We start from the raw sequence: 20,690 nt of genomic DNA on the forward strand, positions 1-20,690 counted from the left end.
GAACAGTTCCATTCAGGCTTTGGCACACGCATCGAAATCGAGCCCGGTGTACAATCGGTCAAGTTGGTCTGGTGAGAGAGACGTAGCGACGGATCCTCCAGATCGAATTGTTGACTGATTTTGACATAAACTGCCTTGATGGCCAGTCGCGGAGCTGGTGCTATTGCTACGTTCGCTGGACCAGAGATACTGATGCGGTCCGGAAGTCAGAGTTTCGAAACTGTGCTTCGTCGCTGCTGCAGCCCACAACGACGAAAGGGGGAGGAAAATGGCCACGAGCGTGAAGACGTTAGAGTTCATTTCGTAGAGAGGAATCGGATATTGGATTATTGAGAAAATGGCTATAGGCGGAACACGAACAAAACGTCCTTAGTATTGGTTGTGTTATCTTGCGTGGAGACATGGGAGAACACAATCCTTACCTGGAATCACCATAGTTTGAAAAGACATGATGAACATCACCTGCATAGCTCCGAATCTCGTCATGCCCAGTCGTCTGCGAGTAACGAGAGCATATCCCAATTTGGTGACGAAAACAGCGCTGAAAAAACACGTGCTGATCGTAATGGCGATGTTTGAGGCACTCTGAAGCCAGATGAAAGGGCGAAAATTTGAAGCGTTCATAATGGCAATGCAGTTCTCAACCATCAACCCCATCCGGAATCCGATGGCCAGCAGCGCAATAAGGATGGAGACAACCAGGAGGAGACGTCGCTGGATTTCTGAAAGGGTGGCACAGACGACCTGAGTTTGGATGACAAGCGACATTTCCATACAAATAACCAGAATAGTAGCGAAGGCAATTCCCAAAATGGAGTCAGCGTAGGCACTGCCAGGGACTCGGGAATAGTCCAGGCTGAAGAATGCATAGGTGCTGTTGAATCCCGTGGTGAAGTAGATGGTCATGCAAAGCAGGCGGGCAAAGTTCATGGTCAGTGCAGAGGTATTAAGGAAAAAAACTGGTGTTCGACGCTTGTCCGACTGCGTCAGGAGGGCCAACATGACAATCGCAATTACTGTTGCCCCGAGCTGAGCAGCGTAGTTGATGCAGACTCTGATTCCGTACTGAACAAATTCATCCAAGTCATGGATCGACACATTGAAGGGCGTCCCATCGGCCTTGTGGAAAACCACATTCTGGTCGAACGGATCAAATGACGACGACATTGTCGGAATACACGGAGATCTCCTTGGGCGACGTGCAGGGGTTAACGAATTGCCAACTGCACGCAGGGTAACGAATGGGGTCGAGGGGTGAGAGAGCTGATGGTCTGATCAACTTATCAGAGCAATTTGGGTAAAAAGGGAACGAGAAATAGGGACAAAAAATGCGAACGGATACGAGGATGCAAGGAGATATAACGAGAGAAAAGGCATGAGAGAAATTTGCTGCAGATCTGATAGAGATATTAAAATGCTATCAGGTATTTCCCCTATCACCACAAGCAGTGAAAGGTAGCCGCACCAATGTCAGATGCGTAGAGGCATTGGGAACGTAGCGGTATAATAAGCCTAGCAGCAAACGGTGGAGACGAGGACATATTGTGTCCAGGCCTTGTATATGTATACGAGGCATTGAGAAGGACAGAACAATCTGTATGAGTGAAGGGACCGCGGAGGAGTTTCTAGTAATACAAACAGGATAAATACACCCGGATGACTTGAACACAACTAAAAATAGGGTTTCGGCAGGGCGTTAATTTACCTGGTCCCCACCTTGAAGCCGTTGCGGATTGATCAATCCAAAATATAAGAATCGTGGGATGTAAGGGCGGGTGTGAAGCTCGCAGAACAATATCAGCGCTATCAATGTCTGCAGGATGAGAACAATAGGACGGCGGGAAGGTGAAAAGTGACCGCACGAGCTATCACTCCAGCTCAGACATACAAACGGCGAGACGAACACAGCTCTAATTTGCATTGGCCAGACAGGCTGGAAGATATAAAACATTTTAATCTCGGGATTAAAAGGTGGCAGATATAAGGAAATTAAAAGAAAAGAATGAGCAACCAGACAGGCTTAGTCTCGTCAACAACTATTGTGTATGACGCAGCACCGGAGAAGTAGGTATCTCGAATAGATCATTCTTCTCAGACGAGAGTTGCGAATACAACCTCGATTCGCAGCTGTGTGATCATAGGGATACATCGTATGCACAGCATGTTGGAAGATCTTGAAAGCACATCGTTGTCAGTCCCCCCCATAACCACATCACACACACCGCAACTCGGGCCCCGAGCATGGTTACCACAGCTCGAGATGCGACTGACAGGTTGCACATATATCCCTTGTGCCTACCAGGCCTAAGTGGAAATAAAGCACAGGGCTCTCATTGCCTTTACCGTGGTCGGCAGCTATATGCTCGTCATCTCGAGGCAAGATGATGCACAACTGGCACCCTCGATCGCCTCATGGTATTAGATACGAGCCAAGGGTCATCGTGTCATGCGCATTGAAAAAATGGTATATAGAGCAGTGAAATCCCACGGAATCATCATCTATCGTTTCTTTGTTCTCTTATCTTTCCAGAATGCAAGAATGTCACGGTGTGGGATGTTGGGATGTTGGGATGGTTTTGGGTATCACAGCGCCGACTCAATAGGGAATATCGAGATGTAACTTGTATCTGCTTTCGAAGTGCAAATATGGACCGGGGCCTTTTCTCAGCCTGACTGGATGGAGCATCGGGACTAACACTGCTGAGTTATCGCGACAATATGCAGTGCGATATGACTGCATGCCGCAGAAAGAGAATCGGAGAATCGATAAAAGGAAGCGGAGAGAGAACAGGATCACATCCCTGGACTTAGTTAAATATTTAGCTAACCACCAGCGCCAAGCGCCAGCCGGTTAAGATGCGTCCAACTCCAACGAACAACAATTAACAAAAGGAATTAATCAACGAAAGCGGGGAGGAAGAAACACAACATCCCCCGCTCCAGCGTATTCCACACTCCGCCTCTAGACGAAACACGCATCTTACATCCCCGTACTATCAATACCCTCGTTACACCTCACACCTCACATCTCACCTCTCGCATCCCGCATCCCGCATCCTCCCCACCGCACACCGCAACAATGTCGTCCAGCAGCGCGACAACCACCAGCTATACCCCTCCCCCCCTCCCCGCGCCCTTCACCAATTCTCCCGCTACCCTCCTGGCCCAAGGTGCCGAGGGTCGCCTCTACAAAACCAATTTCCTCACCCCCTCCACCCCCGCCGCCCTCAAAGTCCGCCCCGCAAAACCCTACCGACACCCCGTCCTCGACTGCAGATTAACCCGCCAACGCATCCTGCAGGAGGCGCGATGTTTGGTCAAGTTATCGCGCGAGGAGGTTCCTGTCCCCGGCGTGCTGGCTTTGGATGTTGATGTGTGTGAGGGGGACAAGATCACGGGTGTTAACGATAATTACGATGATAACGATAACAGTAACAGGACCGGATGGTCTGCATGGCTGCTGATGGAGTGGGTGGAGGGCATTGTTGTCAGGCAGGTGGTTGACCGGTGGGAGAAATGGCTGAAGTCACGAGAGAAGGCCGTGGGCCCGGCCGACGCGGAACACGACGACAGTGCGGCGGAGAGTATCAAGAAAGGTGAAGAGGATATCTGTGCGCTGTTGCGGAGGATCGGGCGTGTTGTCGGCGCCATGCATAGGGCCGGCATTGTTCATGGGGATTTAACTACGAGCAACCTCATTCTCAGACCCATTGCGCCTGTCTCGAATGCGTTGTCAGAGGAGGACGGGCAGGGTACGGAAGCGTCCGGGCCCATTAGGCAAAATGCAGAGTTACAGTCCCCTACCACTACTGCCACTACTACCAATGTAGGCGAGAAGCCTTCGCTGGAGGGGGAGATTGTGCTTATTGATTTTGGCCTCGCGAGCCAGAGTATTCAGGATGAGGATCGGGCTGTCGACCTATATGTGTTGGAACGAGCATTTGGGAGCTCGCATCCGAGAACCGAACCTTTTTTTCACGAGGTTCTTAAGGGATATGCGGAGAGTTATAAGACGGCGAATGTGGTGTTGAAAAAGCTGGAGCAGGTCAGGTTGCGCGGACGGAAGAGGAGTATGGTCGGGTGAGGGTCATTTTGTTTCTGGACAAGAAGGCGGCGCATCATGGAATATTATCACTTCTTCGTCGTTTTTCCTATTGTGGAGAAAAAAACATCCCAAAAAGAGAAGTAAATGCGATACATGCGGGATACATAATTGAAAAGAAAATACAACCCAAAATCCCATTAAATTACATGTATCGCCATACTGGACGAACAAACGCGGGGACTTGCATGAGCCATTTGGAGATACCAGAGAAAAAGAAGAAAGAAAGAAAGAAAAGAGAAGAGAAGAGAAGGAAGGAAAAGAAGGAAAGAAGGAAACGCTCAAAACGTGGAAAAGGCTAGCACTGCACAATAAATATTATCACATACAATCTCGCACCTCCGCAAGCGCAAAATAACCTTTATTTTCAATCACGCCTCGATCCTTCACCACAGCGGTATACTTCACAACCCACTGCGGTTCAATCTCGCCCTTCAACCCGCCGTCTTCCGCCGTTGCGCTGGCCGCTAGGATCCCCGCTCCCCTTTCCCCGCGCGCTAGGAGGTCTCGAGTTGTACCGGGCGGGAGGATGTCAGTGCAATCATTATGCGTCAGCAGCTTAATATTTTTCTGCTTCGCAAACACGATCAACGGTTTCGGCACGACGCAGCAATCCTTGACGTTAATCTGGTCGACCGCGGGCAGAATCTTGGCGTGCGGGAGGAACTCCGCTAGTCGCTCGCTGTCAAACTCCGACAGGCCCAGTTGGGATATCATCCCTTGCTCCTTGAGGGATTCGAGGACCCGCCATGTTTGAATTATGCCATCCATTCCGGATTCGGATTCTCGCCGTCTGAGGTCGTTGTTGCCGTTGTTATGATTGCTACTATCGCCATCGGATATATCCTCGCCCGAGTCGTCTGCATCAAACGATATGCCGGGGAACGAGACGATAAGCAGGTCAATGGAATTGGTGTGTAGTTCTTTCAGGACGAGGTCAATTGCTTCCTTGGTATGTGCACAGCGACGAGAGGTCGGGGTTCCTGGGAGATAGAAGAGCTTGACAGTGATATCATACTGGTCACGATCTTCGATCAGGCCGGGTTCTGAAAAATTGATCGAGGGCACGTAGAGGGTATCCCCTTGTTTAGATGTCCAGGTTGTATAGTCGCTGTAAGAGAGTCTCTGTGGAACGTCATGGATGTCGAGGGAAGTGCCGTTTGTGTGCGAGGGTTCGATATGTTGAGCTGCGACGAAGTTGGACCGTAGGGCGTTTAGCAATTCGACGTTCGACTTATCGCTGGTCACTCTGCGGATGACGGATGGACCGCCACTCATGATATTCCTGTAAAAAGAGACAGCCCAGATGTTAAATTTCCATTAAATTGAATTCCCGCCCTTTTACCTGGGTGCAATTCAACAGTTCGCACCCTGGCAAGGAAGTGGGTTGGCCACTGACGATGTAGAGAGAATGAGCTTCATGCTTGCGCCACGAGCCTCCGGGCGGTGGGACTATCAGATACAGTGCAATTTTAATAATGGAAAGTAATTCAGTGAATAAAAGAATATATTATCAGGTGCTGGGATGCATTCGACAGAGATAATCGGTGATACGATGAACTTTTGCCTTGCCCGGGATTATTAATGGTATCTGGCGGCACAAAACAGCTTTCCGCGGGGCAATCGAACTAGGCTTGTTTTGTTCCTGCGCCGAAAAAAATACCTCCACCAACCTCGCCGATTCTCTCCTCGCCCATTCTCTGCCATCAAGAGTATGGCAATCAAGTAAGTTACCGCGGCATGTTCTCCTCTGATCCTCAAGATCGATGTGACTGATGAGTACCACCCTTTCTGCAGCTATTTAATTCTGCTGTCAAGGCAGGGTAAAGTGGTGAGTCCCGTCCAAACTCGCTCGTCGCCCACCATGATCCTCGCACATTCCATCCGCTATGACTTTAGAAAACTGACCACGGCAACTTTCCTCTCTCTCTCTCTCTCTTTCTCCACCTACACAGAGACTGGCGAAATGGTTCACTACCCTGTCTCCCAAAGATAAGGCCAAAATCATCAAAGATGTCACACAGCTAGTCCTTTCGCGCCGCACGCGCATGTGCAACTTCCTCGAGTATAAAGGTGCGGGACAAGAAGAAAAATTCACGCAACTCACTCCACTCCAGCCACCTACTTTGCTATTAGGCTTTCCTGATGATGGGAACTGAGCTTTCTTTTTACTTTTAATTAATACACTGACTCGGATCTCTTATTACAGACACCAAAGTCGTCTACCGCCGCTATGCATCCCTCTTCTTCATCGCCGGCTGCTCGTCGGATGACAACGAGCTGATCACCCTTGAAATCGTCCATCGGTACGTCGAACAGATGGACAAGTACTACGGCAACGTCTGCGAGCTGGATATCATATTCAACTTCCAAAAGGCTTATTTCATCCTGGATGAATTGCTGTTGGCTGGGGAGATGCAGGAGAGTAGTAAGAAGAATGTACTGCGCTGTATTTCGCAGCAGGATAGCTTGGAGGATATGGAGGTGAGTGAGGTCGGGTCTTATTTTCTGCTATGAATCATTTGCGGGTATTGGTACGGGCATCAGAAGAAGGGGGCGTGCTTTTTGTTGTGTTCCTGGCAATATCCTCTGGTTTCTCCCCCCCCCCCCCCCCCCTCCCCCCCCTTTTTTTTTTCTTTTTCTTTTTAGGTGGGGGGAATTTCTAGGGCCCTTGATTGTCTCCCTTCTTCTCTTTTAAATACTGTGATCATGGTTGTTCAGTTTGCTGCGCCAAGCCATGCTAATGATTTTGTCTACCCATGATCCGCAACTCAGGTCGAGCAAGATATTGTCACGAAGATTATGTAGCATGTTCTTTTGCAGATCCTTCTCTTTCCGTCGCCGCTGTCGCTTATCGAGGCTTCATATACGCCGCGCAAGTCCTTGTATTGCTTTTGTTGATTTATTCCGTTTGAATATTTCCTTTTGGAGTTCGCAATTGGCCGCTGTTGCTGTTGTTGCTGTTGTTGCTGTTGGAATTTCGCACGTATATATAATATATACTATACTTTTCAACTACGAATTTGAAAATGCTAATCACTTTCGATTGAAAATTACAGGAATCTGAAGCTGAATTGGCTGGATTGAGAGCACTTGGCTTTTAGACTTCCGTTTGCGGAATGATCTTTCTTCAATGTTTCCATCATCGTCTTTGTGGGAAGGGGTATGGGCTGGTCTCCGGCTCACTGTGTCTGCCTAATATACAGGCAGTTCATTGACTGGCGTTTTATAGCAGTTGTGGCGTATCTGACATTTCGTTCGTCTTGCTGAAACTGTTCTCCATCTAAAGGGCTGCGGCCTCCCTTGCTTTCACCCCAATATCCCCATTCCACTGGAGGAGTTCTAATCATGAACGAAACATTATTTTTTCTCAATATTGACATCTGATCCCTTAGACAGTAGAAGAGGATCGGACTCGACAGCATTTCATTTTTTGTACTAATATAGGTACTCGCATCACCTCGGCCGCAGTCTCAACATCTCCATTATTGTCTGTTTGTCCCCCTACTTCTTCCATGTCCCCTTGTTCCTCTTGCTTCCTCCTTGGTTTTCCCTTCGACCGCACGTGTGGCCGTTGATTCGCGCCAATTTGCCGTCTGGGAAATAGCGCCACTCGGGTTCCAAATCAATCACGTGATCTACTCTGTGCGCATCTATCTCGACCCATCCGGGAATCGACAACAACAGCAAGAATCCGGCATCATCTCGCATACCCATCGTCAACATCTCTTTCCAGTGAATCGCCACTATGGCAAACAATCATAGATATTCTTCTTGCTAGGCGTCCATCGTCTGGCGCAGTCGGTCACCGAAGAGTTGTCCTTGCACCCAGCCGGGAACGCGCTCATCGTTGCTTCGTCTGGCACACAGCTATCTCCGCCAGATACGTCACCTCCACTTCACAACAAAACAAGCGGGAGCTGTATCGGTTTTCATCCAGAATACTTTGTTCGGTTGCGCTCTTCAATTATTGGAGACTGTTACCTCTATTAAACCTCATCCGCTCCACAACTTCGGGTTCAAGGTCCACCCATTGCCCTTTGCTCATTTGGCCACCTTACGGAGCTTCCGGCATCAAAACATCCACAAGCATGAAGGTCCGAAGGAACAACCCTCAGGATACCCATCTCTCGGTTGTTAATGTTACTGATGAAAATGAATTTTGTGTAGTTCCTTCCGCTCAGTGAGTTTGAGGACGTGACAAGTGCGCTCAACTTTGACACGGAAGACTGCCACGTAGTTGGGGGATGTGATCTATATACAACAAAAGCTGCTGGAGGGGATAAGAAGCTGTACAAGAATATCGAAAACTCTCTCGAATCTCAATATGAATCACTCTTGCGGCTCTCGGCGTCGCTCTCGCCTCCCAACGCTTCGCATGCGGCTCAATCACTGAACTTGTCCCGTTCAAGTCCTTTTGGCCCATTGAGTGAACACTCAAGTCGACGGACATTCGCATACCTCATCGCGACACTCAATGCCAGCCATCCCGATTACGACTTCTCGCATCTCCTCCGTCCATCAGATTTCCGCCGCGAAAGAAGCCTGAAGCGGGTGATGAATACCATCGATACCACATTGTTCAACCTTCGGCCACGCCTAGAGAGAGACGTTACCCCTCCATTACCTGCCACCTCTTCTGGCCCTCATCCAACTGTTACAGCCCACTCATGGGGACCTCGCATGTGGAAAATAATAGATGATCAAATGTTTTTGAAGGAGTGCGCGGTATTCTGCTATGCCCCAGAGGAAGACCCGTACGATGGTGAAGATGGCGCAATCTGGAGCTTGAACTACTTCTTTTTCAACAAGACTAGGAAACGCGTTTGCTATATCTATCTTCGTGGAATCAGTATCCTCAGCGGCCCAGCAGATGGGACCACGACCCCATCATTGGCTGGGAAACGGTACGGCGACGATGGATTTTCAACGCCTGACTACGGTGCACGGAAACGTGCACGATACTGGCTGGGCGATCGTGCGTCGCTCAGAATCAGCGATTCAAGTAGCGATGAGAATGAATCACCCGCGGCAACCGCAAGACCGAGCCGACCCGTTGTTGACGAATATGATAATTATCTTCTTAGTGACGAAGACACCCGCTCAAGGTCTCGCAGCAAGAGCTCGGTTCGCGCAGTGAGCGAAGAAATCGCCGATGCCATGGAGGTTTAAGTGAGGAGTGATTTACTCTCCCAGCTCGACTGTTCAACTCAAGTCACAAATCTCATTGTTCTCATCTAAATATCTGGCACGATGGTTCTCTGCTTGCGTTTGATTTAGGCAACGGAATGTTACTAAATGACGTCTACATTCATCGCCAGACCTCGGTGTGAAGGGTGGTGAAACTATCGTGAAATATTTCCAGCGTATTCGAACATGCTATTATCATGCCCATTGCTATTCTTTTACACTGATTTTGACTTTTTGCTTTCCAATTCCAGCTGAGTCCGACGGCAGTTTTTGGAGTGGCGTTCCGTGGACTTGTTTGACTTTATTTTCTTTTGCTACCCGTTTTATGAATGATAATGACACGGCGCCTCGCTTGCAGTTTTTTTTTTTATTCACATCTCCCCCTCTACGGTATTGTGCATACTAATCCGGTTATGGGAGGTTGGGCGGTTTGCTGGGATTTTCTTTTGGCGGAAGGGTGGCATTTGCATATTTTTACATATTATTACTATTGCAGTTTTACTACTATTTTTATTTTACTCATTTCTTTTTCAAGGAATCTTCGCTGGTGTATGAGCCAATTTACATAGCAATGTATGTACACATAATGTTTCAATATTGTCTCATAGATCCAATGACATAAGCGCGATATGCGGTCACATGCTCTAGATTCCAGGTTGGACTTCTCCCGAGACCGCTCTGATATACGAAACAGCGCAAGGGCAAGATCATTGAACGCTGTTCACTACTCTTTTCTGACAACGTTTCTGCTTTTCCACTCCTGCGGGTACCAATGGCGGATGCGGAAGATAAGGCGAAAGCTGAGAAGCTTGCCGCTGCTAAGAAACGGGTACGTCTTGTGTTATATCTGCGTATAGTAACCAGCATACTCTGGCATTATCTCCCCTTCCCCCAACTGGTAGATTGATAGATCAATTTCTGCGCAATCTTCCGCCGTGAAACCTTCCGGTTCTGCACGCGTTTGCTACGGAGTGTTCGGTTATTACTGTTCGTTGTTGAAAAATTACAAGAATTCTAAGGGTTTTAATATTATAGGTCGCGCAGTTGCAAAAACAGCAAGCGAAGGCTAGGAAGAAAGGTACCGGGGCAGGTGAACAAGACAAAAAGGGCGAAGCGGCGTCGGCGTTGACGAAAACGGACGAGACGGAGACTCCTCCCTCCGCCTCTTCTCCTCCACCAGTTCGGGAGGAAGACCAACAGCAACAAGAACAAGAAGAACCCTCATCCCAATCGCCCATTGCTCCTCTCGCGCCGGAATCCGACGAAACCCCAGAACCAGAACCCCCTGCCCCGGTACCCACAAAAGAAGTGACCACTGGTGAATCCCCTTCCACACGAACCCCACACGCCCGCAAACAATCCCTATCCGTTCAATCCAAACTTCGCTCCTCCGACTTCCGCCGCACGTCCGTCAGCCAGCAGACCGGTGCTCAACCAGTCGCCCCATCCTCCAATGTCAAATCACCCACGTTACCTCCTCTCAATCCTGATGGCGATGCAGTGCCTGAGGTATTTAGGAAGCAGGCGCTGCGACTTGAGGAGTTGGAGCGGGAGAATAGACGGCTTGAAAGGGAGCTGGAGGAAGCCGGTGCCCGGTGGAAGAAGTCAGAGGAAAAGCTGGAGGATTTAGGAGATGCGAGGGTGGAGTTGGTTGAGGTACAGGATCGGTTAGGGAGAGCGGAGAAGAGGGCGGAGGAGGTGGAGAGGCTGGTGAGTTTTTGTGTGTTTCGGATTTTTACGAAGCGTTTTATTTCATTTTCATTTCACTTTTTTTTTAGGCTGACATTTCAATCTGTGCAGAAAGCGGAAATCACAGTGCTACAACGGCAAAATGCGCAACTGCATAGCAAATCACGGACGAATAGCGGAGCTCCTGGGAATTCAGAGTCGCCTCAGTCAGCTTTGCTCGCTCAATTGGATTCTAAATCAGCGACGATTGAAGCCATGGAATTAGAAATATCGAACTTGCGCGCCCAGCTTAATTCTCAATCATCGACTTCGTCTGCTAGTCGGGAACAGATATCTGCTTTGGAAGACAAGCTCGCTCGGAGCGAAGCAGCACTGGAGGCAACTCAGCGCGAGCTCACAGATACCAAACACTCCCTCAACCGTGCAGCAGAGAAAGCTGTAAAGGAAGGAGTCGAAAAAACCTCCACGGAAACTTTAATTAAGAATCTACAACGACAACTTGAAGAAGCAGAAGCCGCAAAAACAGAAGCGTATAAAAAGATCGAAACGCTCGAGAAAAAGCTCCAGGCCCTCGGCAATCTCCACAAGGAATCTGAAAACAGGAACAACGTCCGTATCCGTGAACGGGATAAATTCGAAAAAGACGCAGCGATGCTCAAGCGCAAGCTCGTCACAATCGAAAACGAGAACCTGCGACTCCGAGAAGAGCGCGATCGCATGCGGAAACGCGAGGCAAGCAACGTTGGAGACGAGGATGTCCTCGACGAGCTCGAGGACGAGGAGCGACAGCGGCTCGAGAGACGCGTGCGCGAGCTTGAGGGTGAAAATTTCGATCTGCGCCGCGGTATCTGGAAGGAGAGGAAACGCGAGCTGTCAGAGGCTGGACACCATCGGGAGGGCGACGGCGCGGACGACGGCTATCGTGTTGGCAGCCCGTCCTCTGCTAGTGCCGGTGCCTTCGATGATATAGATCTCGTCGGCGGGGTTGCTGGCAGTGGACCCGAGCACGCCCGTCGCAAGGCTTCTCAGCAGCAGCAGAAACATTCATCGTTCACTACCGTGCTCTCAAGCGGCCTTGCAGCCTTCAGGGGAGACTCGGGTAGTCCAGTGGGGCATCATGGACGCCGTAGCCGAGCTGGATCGACTAGGAGTGGTACAGGATTCTCGCGTCATCAGCTTCTGTCAGAGAAGTTGGGCGATGATGACGATGGCGATTGGGATGATGGGGATTTTGATCCGGCTGCATATGCGGCTGCCCAGGCGGCTGAGGAGAAGAAGGTGCGGGACGAACGGGTTAAGGAGATCCATAGGACATTGAAGAATTGGAAAGGGTGGAGGTTGGATTTGGTGGAGTCGAGGTATGGAGCCCAGGGGGCCGGAGTGGGACTTGGTGAGATTTTTGAGGTTTGAATGCCTTAAGGTTTCAGGTATTTGTTGGATGTTGGATGTTGGCTGGTGGTTGTTGGGTCGGGTTTTTATCCAGGGTTTTTTTGTTTTGTTTCCTATTGTTTTGTGATACTAGTGGAATGGCGTGGCTTGGATGGTCAAAGGGTTCCCTTACTTCTCGCTGTCTGTATACTATTGTTTGGCTATAACTATAACCCCTAACAACAACCCTTTGCCTTCCTGAAGGTTGCCGACAATGGAAATAAACCAACACATTCTCCAACACAATTCCGGTTCCTCAATGACTGCAAAATGCCTCATTGCTGGGGCTTTCCATGAAGCGGACCGTAGTTCTCCATCATTTTTGAATTAGACGAACCAGTTAACTGCCTCAGTAAGGGCTAAGACACGAGATGACACGAAATGCTAGGTTGAGAATTCTATCATCTACTGACAATTGCAACGCCTGGAGGGAAAATAGGAAGGAAATCATGAAAAATGAAATAATACCTAATCGAAATGTTGCGAGAGACCCAAGACATACAAAAATGTAGTAAAACATTGTGTGGAAAAGGAACACGCCATGTGAATAGAGAAATAGGAATCCCCCCCAAAAAAAAAACGTAGAGTTTCATTTCTCCCTTACACGCACTCGCCTCTCACTCATCCTCATCGCCAGTAACCTTCCCATTCAGCACTCCTTCCGATTTCCCTTGCCTCCTCTTCAAATTCTCCATCGCCCACGTACTAATCTGAAACAGCCAACCACCAGCCACCACCACGCCGGCTAAAACATTCACAAGTCGCACAAGCAACGCCAGCAGGCCGCCCCTCTCTTCACTAACAACCAGTAGAATCGGCTCGATGTTGTATTTAAAAAAGATACCGGGGATATGATACTGCGGATCAGGCACTTCGTGGGACTGAGAGGTGGCGGCGTACTGGTTGGTGAAGATGGTGCTCCCGCGCTCGGAGGGGCGTATTGTTGTGGGGTCTGGGAGGACGTGGTTGTAAGGGTCGACAATGCCAGCGCGCGTATAGATGGTTGGCACGACAGACAAGTAGTATTGGAATTTGAAGAAGCGGGCTGGTGTGACGGAGATGGTTTTGTCGAGGGGGTTAAGGAGCGAGGGGTAGTGTGGGCCAAAGGATAATTCGGTTACCATGTGGGAGAAATTGAATGCTAGTTTTATTTTTTTACATCAATATTGTTTAGTTATTCAAAAGAGCGGAAGCTGGAAAAAGCCCAGGGTCCAGGTTTTTAGGAAAGAAACGTACCATCATGACTCAAATGTTCCCCGAACTCAGGATACCCATGGCCTCTCGCCGTAATATGGAAATCACCTTGCACCTTATTCCCTTCCAGACTACCATATATCCGACACGAGTCAGCCTTCTCCCCCCTCTTCAACTTCGGGCCTTTGGGAAATTTGCGCTTGTAGCTTCTCTTCGCCTCTCCCAGCGCATGTCCAACATGTGCATCTGCCTCCTGCTCCATCAAGCGCGACGAATCCTCCTCATTCAGCGTCTGGTACTCGCGCCCACCTCCACTAGTCACCCCATTCAGCTCACGATTCCAAGCCGCCCAGCTAGTTGGCTGCTTGTCGAGAAGGTCTGAGGCGAGGATCCGATCGCCCGCTGCGTCCTGCACGTTGACCCGCAACGCGTCACACGACATTGCGACGACAATGTCTAGGTTCATCTGGAGCTCGCGCGAGACGCCCTTCTCGACGCTGAAGTGGTGGTTCTCTACACCCCGATACCAGGTGCGGAGCTCGTTCAGGGAAAGGAAGGCGCACAAGGCGAAGACGATGATGGTCCATTGGCCGCCGCGTCGAGTTGAAGTGGTATATGTGGGTTTGGTTTTAGCTATAGGTTGGTTTTTCAAAAGGTGTTGTTAGCCTTGGGAGTTTGATCTGTGGACCGTGTGAGGTGGCGGTTGGAGATAGATAGCTTGGAAATAGGTTGCACAATTAAGGAGGAGAACTTACGAAAAGCATCGAAAGTCCTCAGCCCAGATCCAATTCCGGGCCTCTCCCCAAATGCATCCTCGTCCAGTTTATGCTTCTCAAATCCGTTCATCGGGGCGGAGGAAACGACGCTATATAGATCTGTATAAATTGAAAACCACCAGTGCTCGTTCAGAAAGGGACCAGCAACATGGAGGGATATAAGCTCCAATTCAAAATGAGAAACAAAAAAATCGAATCCCCCACCCCGTCATCAGTTACTATCACGATCTGGTATCGTATAAAAATATGAAGCAGGTGTTCCGTGTCCAGGAGTTTGAGCTAGCTGCGGCGATTCTTTACCTGGATGATGACTAATCAGGGTCCCGACAGGACAGGTGTCGATAAATATATTGTTAGTTCCAGGCGCCTCTTTTTTTTTTTTTTTTTTTCAAATCTCCTCATTAAGAGATCCAATCATCGCGCATTTTGTATTGGATAGCTGATAATAACTAAGTTAAATATATGATAATAGCGGATGGTCTGTCCATAACAGCCATCTGGTACAAATGGGTATATGGCTGATTATGCCCAGAAAAGAAGTGAGAAAGAAAAAAGTAGGCGTCACTGTCATGAGAGGCAAAATAGTAAATCTAACTCGAAAAGGAGAAGAGCCTGCCCGCGAGATGATGGTAAAAAGCATATCAAACATAGCGCATTAATTAGACCAAGCCCGAACCGCAAAACACCTGAGTCAATATATGCTATATATGGACAGTGAAATGTGACATATCGAAATGGAAATGAAGAGGGGAAAATTAACAACTGGGTAGGGATAAAAATGCCAACAAGGAGAAATAAGGAAATAGACCGAAGAGGGTACAGGTAGTAACAAACAGGAGAAGAAAAGTTGGAAGGAAAATTGATAGCCTGTACCAGAAGGCTTTTCTCTTTCTCAAGTGAAAAAGGAAAACCGTCAGCTGCAACAAAGAGGTGAATGCTGTATGTCTTTTTCAAAAAAAGAAAAGAAAAGAAAAAAAGGTAGAAAGAGAAAGGAAAGGAAAGAGGGGATGTAAATGAATATAAAGCAGCCATAAAACCGAACGACAAACAGAAAGTGAATATGAGCGAAATTGACATGCAGCAGTCGCGAGCGGGATAATCGAGTCAATGGTCTTTCCAAGAAGTGTGATATATGGCATTTGGCAGATGCAAGAGGACCGAGAGATGCTAATGAAAAGATACACGATGATGGAAACTTGATAAAACAAAAAGCAACAAAGGGGAGATCAAAAGCCGAAATTAAAATCCAAAGTTCCTATTCCCGTTGGAATAAACATAGGGAAAGAGAAGCTTGTTTGATTTGCTATACATCATGAGAGACGAAAATGAGGTCCAAAGCAAAAGTGAATACTGGACGTTGGATTAAATACAACAGGCATATCAAACAACACTCGCGCGATGTATAATGACCAAGAAAGCGAGTTTTCTTGTAGAGGAATGGATACAGAAAAGAAGCGCAAATGCAGAGCATGGGGTATGAACTGAAAATAAATGTGTAAATGAAATATGAAACAAGGGGAGACATTTCGAACCGTTATGACACTTTGTCAATGGAGCATATCCTTCTGCTTCCTTTTTAGGAGACATTGATAAAGGGAACCAAGATTAATTTATGACACTACAGGAGATAGGCCTCATTGTCACCGTGCTTTCTGCACCATTGAAATATTCGGGTCAGTACACTTCGTGGAGCTGCAGCAAAACCGCGACGTCGGGGAGTTCGGACTTCAGCTTACCAAGCTGGTCGCCGCTGCCGCTGTTGCGAGATCTGCTTTTCCACTCGTAGCCCTCGTAACCCGTGGTAAGGCAGAACCAGAAATTGGATTTCCATTGGACGTCCGTTTTGTAGTACTGTTCGCCGCGGATACGTTTGTGGTGGCTGAACTCCGCTTTGGTCCTGTGCCTTTAATGGGTGATTGACTTGGCATGTCTCGGGGCCTTCCAGCGCCCTTGCTACTAAGGGACGGGGGATTGGGGAGCGGCCGTATCGTCGACGAAGCGGGTCCAGAGGTAATTCGCTTTCCAGGTGAGTTTATCGGAGGAAGGTGGCCCCGCGACCGAGTGGTGGACTTAATGCCCGTTATGAACTCATGGTTCAAAGCATCATTTGGAGTGAGTCTTCGTGTTGGATCCCATCTTAAGCAACGAGTGATGAAATCTAGGAAAGCATCATCATCACACTTCAGGACTTGGCGGAGGTCTTTCGAGCTTGGCCTTCTTCTTCTCCCCTTGGATGAGACCGTCAAGCGGGGTTTCCCAAGAGAGTCGAAAAAGAGTTTTCGCCGGGTACTTTTTTCAATGAGATGCTTTTCGGGGGGACCGAACACCTCCATAATGCATGCTAGCTGCTCTTGCTCGTTTTCACCAGGGAATATAGGATAGCCAGTGAATAATTCCGCCAGTATACAACCCACGCTCCACATATCAATGGGCATACCATATGACATGCCCAATATAACTTCAGGGGAGCGGTAGAAGCGACTCTGAATGTACGTGTACACCTTCTCGTTTTCAAAACAGCTGGAGCCAAAGTCGATCACCTTTATTTCTGAATGCAAAGGGTGTGCTAGAAGTACGTTTTCCGGTTTCAAGTCACAGTGAATGACCTTGTTCTTATGTAAAAGGACTAGAGTACCGAGCAACTGCTTCGTAAACCGGCGGATGAGCTTGAGGGAGAATCCACGGAAGTCATGAGCTTTGATAAACTCGTACAGGTTCATTCCTAGAAGTTCAGTCGATATACACAGATGACCACGGAAGTAGAAACTTTGAGTAAAGTTCACTACGCTGTGACGTCGGTGAGGGTCCTATAAGCTTTGTTAGAAAAGTACGAGATAGGATGGACGGAGTGTAGATAAGGGGAAACATACCCATTCCTTAAGCTTCTGCAGAATATTTACTTCAACAAGTGCCTGCTGGTGGAATCGCTTCTTATTTCTGATGATTTTCACCGCAACGAGAGAACCAGTTTTATGGTCAACACATCGGACCACCTGACCAAAACTTCCCTTGCCTAAAATATCCACGATTTCATAGCGGTAGGCGAGGTGGTCCCCAATGACGATGTTGTAATCGCCGCGTTCATCATCATATCCAAAATTGGCAGCTTGGGCACTAAGATCGCCGACATGCTTTTTCGCCTTGTGCGTACCGCAGAAGTAGATATCCTTAAAATCAATGATTTCACCTTTCTCGAAGATATTCAAGCTAGCCATCTTAAGAGCCTGGCCTGGCCCAACCCGCTCCTTGGGACTCGCCCTACGCCTCAATTCTTCCAACTCTTTAGCAGCAGTCTCAAAATCTTTCCGTTTACTGCCTAGTCTTTTCATTTCTTCTTCAGCTAACAAGTCATCACGATCAAGATTCTGGTCTTGAAGACGAAGCTTTGGTGTCGTTGATTTGGAACTCGATAGAAGTTTATGCACAGGCGATAATAAGGATGACGTCGAGCGATTCGGTTGGCTGTCTACATCGCCAGCATCCGTGGAAGGGCTAGGGTTGAGCACCAAGCTCTGGTCGCTGCTGATGCTTTGGGTCCGTTGGGCCAGACCGTTTGTGACACTCGACGTCGATGCTTTCCGTCTCGAATGCAGATAGGTAGGCTTGGTGGAACTTGTGTTCTGTCCAACTGTTGATAGGCCATTCCAAGTAGCCGAAGCTGGAAGTTTCGGAGGAGGCATGTTGCCATATTTGGATGAATTGTTGCTTGGTTCCTTGATGGTGTGATGTGACTTTGTCCTCTGGTGATCCAAGCTAGGATTTCGCCGCGTGAACGACGGTGCGCTGCCCTCAGATTCGGTGTCAGCCGTCTGAGGTCCCAAACTCGACGCCTCAAGACGTGGTGAAATAGTAGCAAACTGGGTTTGAGGTCGCGGGCCGGTCAGCCTGCTCGCATTATTCCTGGAGTATTCGCTGGGAAGCTGAGGTCGAACATGAGAAAACTCGCCACTAGCCTTTGGTAACGATGAAGATACATAGGGAGAAATGCTTCTATGGTCAGACAGAATATCCAAAGGCTCAAGAGCACTTGAGCTATTTTGGGCCCGGAACCGTATTGGGTCGGTGAGGAGGGCATGATGCGAACTTGTGCTCCTGAGTTGGGTGGATGGCAGGGGTTCTTGATCGTGTATACTGTGGGAAAAGAAGCTTGCTTTAGAAGCGGTCATTGGGGTAGTCGGAGTCTTTGTCATTATTTGGCGGGGTGGAGGTGTACGGGAAACGTGCGAGGTCGGATCCTCGGTCGCTTTATCTCGCAAAGATTCAATCTTGTTAGTCATAGGAACGCTTAGAGGCAATAAATTGAGTGGTGGGAGCTTCAATGGTTGGAGATTTTTGCGACTAATGTTTGAAACAGGTCGAGGTTTAGATTCCATCCTATGAACAACTGGTCTCGCAACATGAAAGTCATCTATTGTAGGTCCTTTGCTAGGAGTTTCAAAGCTACCAGAATCCAACTTTAAACTATCTCTGAGTGATCCGGTTTCAAAAGGCAGGCTAGATTTTCGAGCAGGAGGCAATTGGACTTCTCCTTCAGTCTTAGGCGATTCGTATGCCTTCGGAATTGCTGGAACCGGCGGGACTTCTTCCTCATCGTTATTAGAGGCGTTGTCTGTACGTGGTTTCGGAGTTGGCAATCTAGAGGTAGAAATATTCTGCGAAAGCCTGGGTTGCAAGGACCCGTTAGAATTCCGAGCAGAATTGTAACTGGTATTGGATGATAATGAAATCCCCGAACTGTAGGATTTGCGATGAGGATCAGGAGTGGTCCTTGAAGAGGAAGGGGTAACGCTTTTCCTCGGTATCATGGAAGGAGACTGGGCAGAAGAACGAGGTCTGGGAAGCACAATGTTTTGCTGTGTGGGAGGAGTATGTGGCATGGGCGGCGGTTGGGGCATCAGCGACATTCGTTTCATACGCCTAGCATCGGTAGGGCTGATCGTTCGTGCCCCTAAGCCGTGAGCATGTGGTGGCATAACAGAGATCCGCTTGGATGACGAGGGCGTAGTCGTCCGATTTAGCCCAGTCTTGGCTGGAGTTCGAACAGCATTATTTGACGAAGACCTCAAGGGTTCTGGCACAGTAGATGGAACAAACAGGCTATCCCTACTATCCCTGGTTATTCGGGAAGGTGGTTGCAACGATTTTGCTTTTTGATATCTAGGTGTATTTAGAAACATTGTAGACTCGGGAGGACCACCAACATCAAAGTTTTGAGGGTTAAAATTTGGCTGGTCTGGACGATTTGCATCCGAGGCTTTCCTTGCTGATAAACTTGGTCTTCGCCGCGGAGCAACGCGATCTCCATTGTCAGATATCAAGCTACCCGGTCCAATAGATTTCCTAGGCGGCCGCGACGTTGTAACAGTAGAAGATGGAGGAGGAGCGTGGCTTAGCCGACGCGGACGAGATGCAGTAGTTCCTTGAGGTTGAGTATTTCCATTTACTCCCGTTACACTCCCCACTGTGCTCCGTGAAGCATTGCTTTCTCTTCGGGCCAGCTGACCTGTCCGCACATGGCTCCCATTTTGCGGTGGCTGTTGGCTTGACCACCTCGGTGTCGATCGTGGAGCGGGAGGTTTCAAATCATAACTGCTGGCCATAGGAAGGGGGAAATGACTTAAACTTGGTTCTTTCGACATGATACTATTATGGAAATCGTCGAAACTGATTGGCTCGAGGAACTCGCTGTTATCGGCGGGAGTCGGACTCTCATCCTTCAATGAACCACTAGCTGTTGCTGAGCCAAAACTCAAACGGGAGCTTGAGTTTCCCGTGTGTTCGTGAGACGTGGAGGGCTGTGTGGAAGGGTTCTCGGAATACGTTTGAGGGTTCGAATAATTGGTGAACGCCCTACAAATAATAGTGAACAAGGGTCACTGTTAGCTCACTGACAAAACATAAATAAAAACACGTAAAAAATAGTAAGTACCGTTTCACAGGATCTCCATTTCGCGGGCCAATTGTCGTGTTCTGCTCCCTAATCGATTGTCTTCGGCGAGTTGGGGCACCGCCAGCGCGCTGCTCCGTGTTATTCCTAAAAGGCAACGAACTGGAATTGGAGCTATCCGTCGTGATGCTACCTGAGGACGAATTTTTCTGCATCCTTCGTGACGGAGGACCCTCCACTGCTTGCACCTGCCTGTTAGTCTTCGCAGCCTGTGTTTTGGCTGAAGCGGATGACTTTTGTTGAACGGGCAAATGCCTACCTCCAGAGCCAGAATCATCGGTGTGGGGAGGCAGATTGGAGGATTTTGACTGAGGAGTCCGTTGCGGCATGCTCTTCTGTAACGGCATTTTTTTTGTGGGGGGAA

At 48.7% G+C, this 20,690-nt stretch overlaps 8 protein-coding genes across 8 annotated transcripts; 4 read left to right on the forward strand and 4 right to left on the reverse strand.

The window, feature by feature from the left end:
* Positions 1-12: 12 nt before the first annotated feature.
* On the reverse strand, positions 13-1,167 carry HCBG_05246 (mating-type alpha-pheromone receptor PreB; the record flags this gene model as incomplete). Its single annotated transcript, XM_045432295.1, has 2 exons — positions 13-341; positions 423-1,167. 2 exons carry the CDS (start codon positions 1,165-1,167, stop codon positions 13-15), a joined length of 1,074 nt encoding a protein of 357 aa, XP_045287507.1.
* A 1,912-nt stretch (positions 1,168-3,079) lies between these two features.
* HCBG_05247 (serine/threonine-protein kinase bud32) lies at positions 3,080-4,084 on the forward strand (the record flags this gene model as incomplete). Its single annotated transcript, XM_045432296.1, has 1 exon — positions 3,080-4,084. One exon carries the CDS (start codon positions 3,080-3,082, stop codon positions 4,082-4,084), a length of 1,005 nt encoding a protein of 334 aa, XP_045287508.1.
* A 339-nt stretch (positions 4,085-4,423) lies between these two features.
* On the reverse strand, positions 4,424-5,380 carry HCBG_05248 (glutamate-cysteine ligase regulatory subunit; the record flags this gene model as incomplete). Its single annotated transcript, XM_045432297.1, has 1 exon — positions 4,424-5,380. One exon carries the CDS (start codon positions 5,378-5,380, stop codon positions 4,424-4,426), a length of 957 nt encoding a protein of 318 aa, XP_045287509.1.
* A 436-nt stretch (positions 5,381-5,816) lies between these two features.
* Positions 5,817-6,910, forward strand: HCBG_05249 (AP-1 complex subunit theta-1; the record flags this gene model as incomplete). Its single annotated transcript, XM_045432298.1, has 5 exons — positions 5,817-5,827; positions 5,900-5,933; positions 6,058-6,175; positions 6,312-6,586; positions 6,878-6,910. 5 exons carry the CDS (start codon positions 5,817-5,819, stop codon positions 6,908-6,910), a joined length of 471 nt encoding a protein of 156 aa, XP_045287510.1.
* A 664-nt stretch (positions 6,911-7,574) lies between these two features.
* Positions 7,575-9,799, forward strand: HCBG_05250 (mitogen-activated protein kinase; the record flags this gene model as incomplete). Its single annotated transcript, XM_045432299.1, has 2 exons — positions 7,575-8,199; positions 8,273-9,799. 2 exons carry the CDS (start codon positions 8,194-8,196, stop codon positions 9,272-9,274), a joined length of 1,008 nt encoding a protein of 335 aa, XP_045287511.1.
* A 265-nt stretch (positions 9,800-10,064) lies between these two features.
* On the forward strand, positions 10,065-12,593 carry HCBG_05251 (uncharacterized protein; the record flags this gene model as incomplete). Its single annotated transcript, XM_045432300.1, has 3 exons — positions 10,065-10,121; positions 10,328-11,002; positions 11,093-12,593. 3 exons carry the CDS (start codon positions 10,065-10,067, stop codon positions 12,389-12,391), a joined length of 2,031 nt encoding a protein of 676 aa, XP_045287512.1.
* A 252-nt stretch (positions 12,594-12,845) lies between these two features.
* HCBG_05252 (uncharacterized protein) lies at positions 12,846-14,625 on the reverse strand (the record flags this gene model as incomplete). Its single annotated transcript, XM_045432301.1, has 3 exons — positions 12,846-13,550; positions 13,646-14,236; positions 14,359-14,625. The coding sequence occupies 3 exons, from the start codon at positions 14,447-14,449 to the stop codon at positions 13,027-13,029; spliced, it is 1,206 nt and encodes a 401-aa protein (XP_045287513.1).
* An 879-nt stretch (positions 14,626-15,504) lies between these two features.
* Positions 15,505-20,673, reverse strand: HCBG_05253 (dual specificity tyrosine-phosphorylation regulated kinase; the record flags this gene model as incomplete). Its single annotated transcript, XM_045432302.1, has 5 exons — positions 15,505-16,031; positions 16,116-17,186; positions 17,250-20,229; positions 20,309-20,504; positions 20,586-20,673. The coding sequence occupies 5 exons, from the start codon at positions 20,671-20,673 to the stop codon at positions 16,020-16,022; spliced, it is 4,347 nt and encodes a 1,448-aa protein (XP_045287514.1).
* Between the last annotated feature and the right edge of the window lie 17 nt (positions 20,674-20,690).

The sequence above is a fragment of the Histoplasma capsulatum genome (genome assembly GCF_000150115.1).
Source record: "Histoplasma capsulatum G186AR genomic scaffold supercont2.6, whole genome shotgun sequence".
NCBI classification, from domain to species: domain Eukaryota; kingdom Fungi; phylum Ascomycota; class Eurotiomycetes; order Onygenales; family Ajellomycetaceae; genus Histoplasma; species Histoplasma capsulatum.